Source organism: Lepisosteus oculatus, chromosome 12 (assembly GCF_040954835.1).
Source record: "Lepisosteus oculatus isolate fLepOcu1 chromosome 12, fLepOcu1.hap2, whole genome shotgun sequence".
NCBI classification, from domain to species: Eukaryota; Metazoa; Chordata; class Actinopteri; order Semionotiformes; family Lepisosteidae; genus Lepisosteus; species Lepisosteus oculatus.
In genome coordinates, this window is record NC_090707.1 from 11,329,418 (window position 1) to 11,342,420 (window position 13,003).

At 36.8% G+C, this 13,003-nt stretch overlaps 1 protein-coding gene across 1 annotated transcript; it reads left to right on the forward strand.

Moving 5' to 3' along the window:
* The first annotated feature begins 3,659 nt into the window (after positions 1-3,659).
* cdk5r2b (cyclin dependent kinase 5, regulatory subunit 2b (p39)) lies at positions 3,660-7,091 on the forward strand. The gene has a single exon (XM_015358685.2). It carries the CDS (start codon positions 4,054-4,056, stop codon positions 5,029-5,031), a length of 978 nt encoding a protein of 325 aa, XP_015214171.1. The 5' UTR covers positions 3,660-4,053; the 3' UTR covers positions 5,032-7,091.
* Positions 7,092-13,003: the final 5,912 nt, after the last annotated feature.

A 13,003-nucleotide genomic window follows, 5' to 3' on the forward strand; every position in this document is an offset into this window, starting at 1 on the left:
TGTAAGGTTGCAGAAACCTGGAAACATAAGACCAGGGCAGGACTACACCCTGGACAGGACACCAGTCCATCACAGGGCAATGTACAGTTTCAGATTTAAACTATTTCTTATTTAATTGAAGTAGCTGTGTTTGCCTAGCTTTTGTAAATATACCCCAATATTATCCTGAATATGAAGGACTCAAAAGAGAGTCTGGATCATATTTAGCATTAGAGTACAAGTTTCAAGTGGTATTTTAAAGGAGCTGTAAAGTGCACCCTTTTAAAATGGAAGGTAAAATAAATTGTAGACTTAGAATGTATCACTGTATTGGTTTATGTTATGTAACTGTGCTGCTAAAAATCTGATTAAGTCCAAATTTAAGCCTGTTGATGTTCTGGTAGATAATGACATTATTTTAGATAATTAAAAAATTAAATCTGGTCTTCTAACACAGAACTCTGTTCTTCATATAAACCCATATAGTAAGTGAATGTTGGTATCATGCTCCATGTACTGTAGCTCTTTCGACAAATTATTTTTTAAATTGTATTAAACTGTAATAGTCTATTGTGTAACATTAAATTTTACACAACTAATGTATCATAGAAATTATCTCACAAGATTTTATTTCACCTTACAATGCACATTTTTGTATCTAAACACTGGAGTTCTTACCGTATCACATAAATCTTACATTTCACAGGTGTCACTTAACAATTACGTCTGTGTTTTCTCTGAAGATCAGATCAGCATTAAGTTGTAATGTTTCACATGGGTGAATAATATTCAATATGCTCTACATTTGTTTTTTCACATTATTTCACTTGTTTATCATTTATAATAACCATATCCTACTGTATATCACATAAAAGAATCAACATTTTTTTCTTTTATACCAGCTCATCTTCTCTCTAGCTTGGAATATCAGTACAGGACAGATGAGGACTGCACTTACATATCTGTGATTGATGTGCGCTATCAAACCTCTCTGTCACTTTTCCCAGTACAATATCAACAGTGACCACAACACGGTTAGAACTGACTGAGGGAGTGATACTTCTCTTGCTCATAGCACTGTAAGCTCACAGCTGCCCAACAAGCCCAACACTGACCAACTAAATCCGAACTAAGCATTATTGCACTTGGAAAACCTTTGCACCACATCTTGTGAAGTCCCCATCATACAGTAGTTAGTTAACAAGACTTCAGAAACCAGTAAAGATTAATACCATGCTGAAAGGGAAGAAACACAATGTTTTGGATGTGGAGCATTCTTTAGGTTTTCTTTCCTTACCTTTCAGCATGGAATGAACCTTTTTCACGTTCCTTTGCAGCCTGTGCATGCAGCTACCTACTTGAACGTCTTCAAAAACCAATGTCTGTTATTAAGACCCCAATGTCTGCTCCAAAGAGTCACCTTTGCTGGTTTATGCTGCTCAGACACATATGAAAATCCTGTTATAATTGTCAGTACTGGACACAAAATGAATAACATCTGAGAACAGGTTGACCTAATAAACATATGTATGTCTTAAATGTCAGTCTGGACCAACACAACTTTTTTATTCTTTTTGTATCTCTTTGTTTCTTTCCCTGTCCATCCAATTTAAGATCAAAAGCCCCATTGGCCTTTTGGATGAACATTTTTGATCTGTTGCTTATATGGCCATCAGCCATATCACCCTACAGCTCATAACAGGCAACCCATTGAAGCTAAACAGGTGTGAGCCTGGTCAGTACCTGAATGTGAGACCTCCTGGAAAAAACCAAGGTTACTGCTGGAAGTGGTGTTAGTGGGGTCAGTAGGCGGCGCTCACCCTGCAGTCTATGTGTCCCACAGTCGGATGTGTCGGGTCATAATGTCCCAGTATAGTGATGGGGACACTTCACTGTAAAAAGGCACCATCCTTTGGATGAGATGAAAAACTGAGGATCTGACTCTGCGCGGTCATTACAAATTTCTTAAATTTCTCACAGCATTTCCCAAAAAGAGTAAGGGTGTTACCCTGCTGTCCTGGCCAAAATTTCCATTGGCCTTTACCAATCATGGACTCCTAATAATCCCCATCTATGAATTAGCTTCATCACTCTGTTCTCCTCCCCACTGACGTGTGGTGAGAGTACTGGTGCACTATGGCTGCCGTCGCATCATCCAGGTGGATGCACATTGGTGGTGGAGGAGGGGAGTCCCCATTACCTGTAAAGCGCTTTGAGTGGAGTGTCCAGAGAAGCGCTATATACTGTACTGTATGTGGCAGGAATTATTATTATAATGCAACTGCAAATTCAGCTGAATGTTTTTATTGTGTTTTTGTCACATTTCCTTAGCTGCCATGAAACTGCTGCCTTGGTAATTTTGAGTCGTCCGGGTGTTATGCACTGTTGATAAATATTGTAAACCTAAGTCTTGGGTCATTCATGTAGAAAGACGTGGCTGTATCCAAATGGATACTGGCGGCACTCTAATGAGAGCACAGCCCCAGGTTGAGGCTAATCCTCTTATGAGTTCCTTACAGTTTCAGGAAACTTTCCATTACAGCCTGTGCCTTCCACTTAATAGCTTAAATGTTTAAACGATTAAGTGAAGAGAGGGCTAAAATAACATTTATTGAAACTCATGCCTCTTCCTTAAAATGCAGATTTGTTAAACACGTATTCTTTGTTTGCATCCTACTTCTGATTATTTTTCATTGTTAACTGTCCCACTTGCACTTTTGTCTTTAGTGTTTTTTACGTTTACTTCTTGCTGTTGATTTACTGTGCTGTTGAAATTAATACAGTCTTCTGTACGAACAGTACAACCTTTAAACTTTCATAATTGTGCCCTTTTTGGTGAAAAAAACACACTTTTCTGGCTTTAAATTAGTTATACCAATGAAGTTAGGCAATTTATTTAAATTTTCCTCTAATTTTATGTAGTTTATTTTGTTGCAATTCGTCCTGGAGGCTCTTTGAAAGAAATGTACACTATGGTTTTCTTGTAGACATAGTCATTACTGTCCAAGTTTCACATATCAGAAACCCCGCTACCACACTGAGAGCATTACAAATACAATACAGGTGTGTTGGAACCAAAAACATTTGTTGAATTTTTAATGTTTTTGTTTATTTGGTTTATTGAACCACTATTGGCATGTCTTTTTAGACGAACGTCAGAATATTATAAAACCGTAAGAATCGTACTTCACGGAACACTTCCGGCCAGTTTGATTGTCTTTGTTTCTGTTCGAAAAACATAACCTTTATTGCGTATTCATGTTTTTTAGCCGGAGTTCTAATACACATAATAGAACACGTAGAATACGATTCGAGAGTTCTGAAACGTTGCAGTTTTGAAGAAAAATAAAAGAATAATCAGTTTACATCAATAGCTTTCTGCTGCATCAGTTGTCGTAGTTAGGGTAACTGTTGATTTTTTTAATGTTTGTACAACAGTTATGGTTCTATACTGAATAATAAAAACGGGTCATAGCTACAAATCCGTGTTTAAACAATACGAGCAGAGAACGTGGCAAACTTAGATCGTTCTGCGAGACAACTAGCAACGTGTACTAAAAACACGAAGAGTTCGTGAAAATAGAACGCTGTATTCGGTTGCATGCTATAAATTGCTTGCCGTAAAATTACGATATGGCGTGGAAAATGCTGTTCGCGATTGGCACAGGCGGCTGTCATTCTTGAAGCATCGTCTTCAGGTTGGCTGACTCATCAGACCAGAGCGGCTTATCCCGGTTTGCAGGTTGATCCAGATTGTTTTTGCCTGGCTACGAATCTTTCAGTCCAGCCCATTCCTCTCACTGACTGAAGCTGCGGGTTCAGCGGGTTGCTGCAGAAGGAGTGGCTGTGAGCCTCACATCTCTTGCTGGAATCTCAGCCTGCGCCTTCCATCCGATTTCCCGCAGCCTCTCCCCACTGTCTATCCAGTGGACTAATTAATTATCAATGGAATTGAATCTGAGGCTCTGACTTTAAAGCTATTTTATTTGTGTCGGGTGACAGACGTCGGAGTAAGCAAGGCAAGAAACAGCGTACATCAAGGCCACAGGGTGTTGGTTGATCACAAAAAAAAAAATGGGAACGGTCCTCTCTTTATCTCCGGCATCAGGAAAAGGTGGCATTCTCGACGAGAAGTCTGACTCAGTGGGAGGATACGCGGCTATTCCTAACAGCAAAAATGGCAAAACGGAGAAGAGCCTGAAGAGACACTCAGTTTTGATTTCGGCTCTTACATGGAAAAGGCTGGTGGCCGCCTCGGCTAAGAAAAAGAATGCTAAGAAAGTTAATCCGAACCCCCCAGCGTCGCAGGCTAACAACAACCCGGTCGAAAAGCTAAATAACGAAAACCTGAAAAAATCGCAGCAGCCGGGCTCGGATCGGAAAGGATCACATCGGGACCAGAAGTCTGGACCCCTCGCGGTACCGGTACCCACTGTACCCAACCAGAGCCTACATCCCAGTCAAACCCAAAACGTCTCACAGAATGGAAAGCAGCTCATATCGGTTCAGAAGCAGCCTAGCAATCGCTCCCTCATCTCCCCAAGACGCGTGATTGTTCAGGCATCTACAGGGGAGCTATTGCGTTGCCTCGGCGATTTCATGTGCAGGAGATGCTTTAAACTCAAGGAGCTGAGCCCCAACGAGATCATCCTGTGGTTCCGAAATGTGGACCGATCCCTCCTGCTTCAGGGATGGCAGGATCAAGGCTTCATCACACCCGCTAACCTGGTGTTTGTCTACTTGCTTTGCAGAGAAGCCGTGAGCGACGACATAAGCAGTGAATATGAACTTCAAGCCACCTTCCTGACCTGCCTCTACTTGGCTTATTCGTACATGGGTAACGAGATATCTTACCCTCTAAAACCCTTTCTAGTTGAGACCAACAAGGAGGTCTTCTGGGAGAGATGTCTGCAGGTCATTGATAAAATGAGTGCCAAAATGCTGCAGATCAATTCCGATCCACACTTCTTTACTCAGGTATTCCAGGACCTGAAAAACGAAGCAGGAACTAGAGAAACAAATGGACAGTGGACTATCAATCTGGATCGCTAAGTATAGAACAAATGTTAGAGTAGGAGAAATATTCTGCTGCACCCATGAAACGGGAGGCTGGTTTTAGGGTCTAGATTCTGTGAAAGCGAACAGGTAATGTGTACTGGAGCCTTCGAATCAAAAGAGACTGGGATATCCCTTTGCTGACAAGAGATGTTTCGTGTTGTAAATCAGTGTAATATAAATACCCCCTTGCTACTGTGAATCACAGTACACTGGGGTTAGATTAAGGGGCAGTTACGAGTAAATAAATGCATGCCTAATGTGTATTCCAATTGTACCTTCATTGTGGCTTTAAAATGGGTGGTGATGCAGAGCTGCAGTGGAGCAAATAAAATGTTAGCTAGTATGTCAATGTTTAGATAATTTATTTATATAAATATTTTAATTGTAAAGGAAGACGGAAGAGAAATAGCAGTATTAAAGTTTGGGGTTGGAGATGGAGCTATCCAAGGTGCTGGCCTTTAACGGACATATTGCACATTACTATGTTGAACCTCATGCTATTTGAATGTACAATTTTACAAAGAAATGTTACTATACCGTCCTATGTGCCAATATTGTTAAAGTATAAAACGTATTGTTTTATATTGTATATTTAAGAAAAATATATATATAAATACTAATGACATCTGATTCCATGATATTGAATTCTTATTTTATTTTTTACTTTGTTAAAAAATTCAAAATGATTTAGAGTGTATGTACAAGTGAGTTTCATGAATGTGGATGCTGCAACTGTATCCTTGTCATTGTGCACTATTTATTAATGACAGATCTGGCAGTACACCTCACACTTTAACAGATTTGTCTATGTGTGGAATACCGATTTTCTAAGATCGGTGTTTAGATATAACAATGACGTTCAAGACACATTAGATTTAAACTCGTTAATTATATTTAGCCTTAAAGAGGCGGATTATCTGTTGTTTATTAAGTTTATTAACGTACTTTTGTATTTATAATGTTTAATTATTCTGCTATGATTAAATAATCACACATATAAGATGTATGTGTTTGATGAATAAAATAAGCCTAATCTGTGATCTTTTATCCAAACACTGGAACGAAACTAGTATTATTGTAAATATGTCAATTTGTAGCTGTTCAAGAAAGCAGTGGTTCATCGTCTTTTTAAAGATCAAATCCCTTAATTAAATCAACTGAAATCTATCTTGTTTTGCTCCTCAGTGTTCTAATTTGTTCTGCCCAAGACTTAAAAAATAGCGATTCGGCTAATCCTCATAGAAATTCTAACATCGTATATTTTCAATTTGCATGTTGCTTCTTTTCCCTAGTAAATGAATTAGAAATCAGCAACATTTTTAAACGAAACCTTTCTCGGTCACGTCATCTCCCAAAGAGATCCATGTTTACATAGATATATTCTTGTGCTGTAGATTTGTGTGACCTATGATCCATTCAACAAAAACACCAACATACACCTGACCGGTAAAAGACATTAAATGAAAGAAGACCCAAGGAATTTAAGAGCTCGTCAGGTCTGTCCTTGGAATTTGTCAGGGTGCTTCACTTGCAGTCGCTGGTCCTGGTGCTGAAAACAACCTACAGTAGTACTGTAGCTCAGCCAGCTTACCTGATAGTCCTATTTATTATTATTATTATTATTATTATTATTATTATTATTATTATTATTATTATAAGACCTACAGATCTTGACAGAACTCTCAATGAATAAACTTATAATTTCAATTCAATTCAACCATTTGTCACTATACTTACAGTACACAGGTGCATAGTATAATGAAAGTGTTTCTCATTAGTCTCTCAGGTGCAGTACAGTATATACAGAACAGCAGACAAGACAATAGACGGTAAATACAATTACAATAATAATAACAACATTCGTTAATTGAGGAACGTGCAATTCACAAAACCACTAATATTAATCCAAGTATTATTTCAGCAATCGCCACCCTGCGATCCACATGATTTTCACAGCGTTATATATAATCATTCTAATGTAGTAGTTTAGTCTATCTACGGTGAATTTGTGAAACTCCACAATTATATCTAATAAAAGCATTTGATAAAGTCGATTTTTCAGTCAATTCTTTTTTCTGTTTTCTGAAAGCAGCTCCTAGTTCGTGACAAAGCCGACCAAATGCGTCAATGTTTTATTATCTTTTTTCTTGGAACCAATTGTGAAAAAGAAGGACTATAGAAAGACTATAGATGGACTATATTAGTGCGCCTCCAGAAATGTGTCACTAATAAGCGGCTGATCCTACATACTACATGCCTACGCACTAAACTCTAAACTTGAATTAAGGAAAAAAAACTGAATTTGTGAATAAAGCACATGGCATCGCCGTTCTCAAACTTGATTGGCTGGAATTTGGTGCAGTCTGTTTGAGCTGTCACTCTGACAGAGAGCTGCGGAGCCCGGTTGCTGGGTCAGGGGAATTTATAATCCAACACTGCAGGCGCATTCCCTTCGTAGCCATAGCAACCGATACATTAGTAAACGTGTATCATCCACATCAAGCGTGGACTAGATTAATGTATAATGCAATACTGCAGAAGTATACCTTGTAACCTTTAACAATAAAGATTTCTATACATAGTGTTGCGAACGAGACAGCGCACTCATCTGTGAAAAAGCTCAATTGTCAAATTAATTCTACTACTGTATGTATGTTCAGCAATTCTTTGTTTCTATCATAAACCCTCTAAGGGATTTGCTTTCTCGAAAACACAAAAAATACGTGTTTAGCATCATACAGTACATAGTCAAAAAATAAAGTAACATGTATTTTAATTTTGAAATACATGAAAACCAACTAAATCTAACAGGACTGGTAAACGGTGTGTATAATCAGGATGACATTGCAGTAATTTCTTTCTAAAAAATACCATAACATTGAAAGGTGTTTCTTTAAAGAACTATGTAATTGAATAACGGCAATATAAATATTAATGTATTCAGCGTTTTACAGCGCTGAAAAGTGTAGATAGAACAGTCTGCATTTCTAATTCTGTTTTGCTTATTGTATGTAAATTTGAAGTTGCAGACACAGCCAGCTTTATTCATAGAAATCGTCAGTGGGGCATATAGTGGGTCTGATCACTGAAAAAGAAGTATATGAATCTATCAACTATCAACTTTCATAGCAACTGCTTATTCTTAAAATGTACCATAACCTTGAACAGTGTGCATTGCAAAACTATCCTTAATTAGGCAGTAAAAGAATGTGTAAACTTTGAAGGAAGAGGAAAGACTACTTCACTTTTTAAAGTGGTTGAACAGGTAAAAACTACATTTTCCAGTTTCATTGAGAAGGTACTCACACATCTTTAAATGAAGGACATTTTACAATTGAAGTGTCTGACAACTTAAAAAATATCTTTTAAAGTTATTTTGCCTACATATCTTAATCACAAACATGAATCACCTTGTGTTAAAATGTGATTTAGAATTTGGTGGACAGTTCTTCTGCGTAATGAAATTTCCTAGCAACAAGCTAGTTCATTGAGGACACTTGAAGGACAAATGCTTAACTATAAAATGAATTCTTTCATTACCCACGTTTGTGTTTGAGAAATGCATGGATAGAAAGTCCAAGTTATATAATTTTAAAAACTGCCATATGTTATTCATTGGCAATGTGATGATGACATTTATAGAAACATAGTTGTTATGGAGATATGGTATCAGGACAAAACCAGGATGTGATTCAGAAGAAAGCATAATGGCTATGGGGAAGAAACACAGTTTAACACTTCCTCAATTGTCACAGTTATTATGTTTCTTACTAGTTAGCTACCAACAGTATTTTGCATCCCATATGGATGTGCTTTCTAATGAATCAGTTTCACATAATAAAGATATCAAAACTGGGTTCAATCTTAAAAAGCATATTTTATGTCAGCTTATTGTATATATCAAAGCAGAAATGTAAAGATATCCAGATGTAGTGCAGGAATAGAAATGCTGTTGATTCAGTACTAATGACAGCCTCTAACTGCAAAATGCTGTATGTTTTTCACAAAGTAAATCATTTATTTTAAATAATGAATACGTTTCAAACACACAATATTATAGGAAGACCTGTGTAGATGTTACCTTCACCTTTCAGCATGTTATCAGTTACAATCTATCCACAAGTGACTATCTTTTCCTGTTTTGTAAGAAAACAGTTTCCCACAATGCAACTTTCACAGAGTTAACCCACCACATTGGCTTCAAGTTATCCATATCTACTAACCACAGATTCATGATAATGCATTTAGCTGAAAAGTTTAAGAAAAATAATATTGTTAACAACTTAATTGAACTAGGAGACATATTCATATGCTTATTACAGCTTGGTATTTAATATAAAATTCACAAAATTCCAAAAAGACATGGTATTCCCATTCTCCTATTTGGGTCCTGAGTTCAATTTGGGACTGAGATCCCTCCTGTGCAGAGTGTATGTGTTCCCTCTGTGGTCATGTTTTTGTCATATGCTCTGGTTTCCTAGTCATGATGCCAAGGTTGATCGCCATTTCAAAATAATGCAAGTATGTCTGTTTTTTGTGCAATAGAATGGCATGCCATTAAGGGTGCCATTTTACCTGCACTGTCTGCAAGGTTTGGCAGACTGCTGTCTGCTAGGTGCTAGATTCTTCTTCACAGTTATCTTGAACTGGCCTGAACCTTTATTGAAAATGAATGGATAAACTTCTTACATGTCATTTTTCCTCTTTTTTATACGATGTAGGAACAAATACATTTACAATATGCCATATTTCTTAATGAGGATGGACTGTGCATATTTCAAGACTTGAAGTCTCAGTCTCATTTGTCAAATTCTTCTTATTTTGTCTTCTTCTCTGTTCTGCAATGCATGCCGAAAGGGGGGAAAAGTACTTTTAGATTTTAGTAGCAAATTATAAGGAATGGTATCCTCTGTACTTTTCTTTAGGGGTTTAATACAAACTTTTATCAACTGTAACTTATTGAAACACCGATTTAAATATTATCAATGAGGAAACTTCTTAGAATTAAGATGCTAGCTAAGCGTTTAATGTCAGCTGAGGGAATCATGCAGTGAAGTTTACTTATTATGATGATGGTTTATTAGCAGGTGTCTTAGATTTTTGCATTCCATCTTCAGGTGGTTGGTCTTATGAACTATCCAATTGGCCATTCTAAAAATAAATGTCCATTTCCACTTACAAATCTGTCAACACTGGTGATCCACATTAGCACAAGACTTCACTTGACAGGTGCAATATAGTTGGCCCCATTACTCCAGCAAAACAAACCAACCTCCTGCTCAATTACACACATGACATATTTCTAATCTGATGTTTAATATGAGCATGGATTTGCACCAGACTCATCTCACCAGTTTAACTGTTTTTTGTTCAAACTTTGGTGATGTGAGAGACACAAAGCTTCAGTAGTGAAACAAAAACTAAATGCATAATGTTTTGAATGAAGGACTGGCAGCCTGTGTTATGATATCACAAGAAAAAATGAATGGCTTTTATCTCAATGCTTTAAATTGACTAAAGCTGATTTTGTATTTGGCTTCATGGAATATATTTTTAAGCAAATGTGAAATATTTGCTGTGCATTATAATTAATGTCTACTATACATTAAGATATTTTTCTGCATGTAATTACAGTTAATATTCCCCTGCTGAGTTCTCATCAATCTCCACTCTCCTTCCTTTTTAAGATGCTTCTTAACTCCAAGCAGTTCCTCCTTTGGGCATGCAGCTTTATTCTGGTACCTTGTAAAGTAGAATTCTGAACAATCTGAAGTTTCAGATAATGCAAATTTCAGATAATGCAGATCCCAACAATACACTTAAATTAAAACATTTATTACTGTTAATCATTGGTATTTTCATGGCAGTCCACAATGAAGGCTGTCTTTTAAGGTCTCTGTATTTACAGTATAGGCCATGACAGTAATAGACTGACCTGTATACACTGCACAGTTAAGCATTATGTTCACCTTTATAGGCACAAAATCTGGAGTAAACAGGGGAAGATTATGGTTGTTGTTTACTAAAAATATCTTGTGAATAATCCCTCACACAGGGTAATTCTGGGAATCTCAGTTAGCTCAAATGTAACAGACTCAGCTGTAACTATATGGAGGCATTCTAATCAGCTTAAAGAGGCTGCAATGGGTGGGTTGTCTCAGGCTGAAGATCAGACCGTTGGCAATCAACAGCACTTATTCAGCTGCATAGAACCATGAAAAGTAAGAGCTTTTGAATAATAGAAGCCAGAGAGCACAGAAGTGGAGGAGAAGACGCTGGTGTGAGAGAAATTATTGAGATTGCTCTGAGTGAAGCCAATGTGCTCTTTCAAAGTATCTGCCTGCTTGTTCCACTCCTGCACATTGTTTGAAAGTTGCAAATTGCAAAGGTTGTTGCTTCACTTTGGAATCATGGCAATGGTGTACAGGTATCTATAAACTATCTTCAACTCCTCAACAAAAGCCATACAAATAATACAATAAGCCTCAGAGCAAAGGGGTTGATTTAGGGTTTTTTTTTTTGTTAGCATTACATAGTGTTGCATTACATTTATAGATTATACATTTTACAAAAGATGACAAGTATTAACTAATGATATCTCCTAGTACTCATGTAATACTGGTTTGGTTGTGGCAAACTGGTTCACAGGTTTGTATATGTTTTTTTTTTTGCATTGATTCATCCCACACACCCTTGAAAGGTGTGCACCCCACAGTTTGACAACTGCTACTGTACTCTGAAGGAGGAAAAACACATTGACATGCAGCAAAACTAAACTTTAACTTTGTTTAAGTTGCAACAAAATTAATCCTTCAAAACTGAAAGACTGAAGCTAGTATTAGACAAAAACTAGATATTCTGTAACTGATCATAATTAATTAATATTTGTGGGTGGGTTCAGAAAACCTGTAAAGACAGTGAAATTGAGAAATGTCCAGACTATTTGCATGGAATTCACTTGAGTCTTGGTTATATTCTGTGATGTACTGTATATTTACAAGTACAGTGCCTTGGTGTATATTGTTTTATATATTGTATTGCTGACATTTAACAATATTCAGTTTCAACACTCAAGAATAATATTCACTTTAAAAAATATGTACACATAAAATTGGACATTGCTGGAAGGATGTGAACACTTTCAGAAAGCATTCTATTGTAGTGCTTCCTCAGCACAACAGCCTTAAAAATGGAATATTACCAAACCTTAACTCACCCAGATCCACGTACTTACATGTAAATTTTTCATTTTTTAAAGTGTTTAATTTTTTCATCCCTCTCCATCTTCAACCTTGCTACAGCTCCTTAGCTCATTCTTCACTAAAAAGAGGGAGTTCCAACAGTACCAGATGAGTACAACAATAAAGTTCACTTTTCTAATTATGCCTTTTATCTGCCTTAGACAGGGCTTGATCTAACTACCAAAATTAAAGATATTATATTATTAGCAGTATGATGTCATAGGTCCGGTCCCTACCTATAGTATAAAAAATAAAATAAGTAATTATATAAACCACAATTATAAAACAAAATCCTTCTTGTATTTTTAACCAAAACATAATAAGCAGTCAATTAGAAGGACATGCTTTATGTGCTTTTTGCTCTTTCATTTTTCTAAAAAGTGGAACAGACAAGTCCAAAAATAACACTCATCTGCAGTTTTGTTTGTTCTATAAAAAGCACAGGTCCTTCTTAATGGAGACCCCTTGCTGGTTTATCTTCAGAAAGGAGGCAGGTGTACTGTGGCTGAATTCAACTGAAGAGATATTTAACACCACCTACAGATTTGGAATCTAGTCATTGGATCGTTTAGACTGATTCAGAGCACCGTTTTATAATAATTCCCTCAAAAGTACTGCTCAGCATGTGGCTTTTTTCATCACCTTCACATCTGTTGCAAACAAAAAACATGTTGGGCTCAGTTTGCAAAATTCAATAAAAAAAAGAAAGAGCGTAAAGAGGAGGT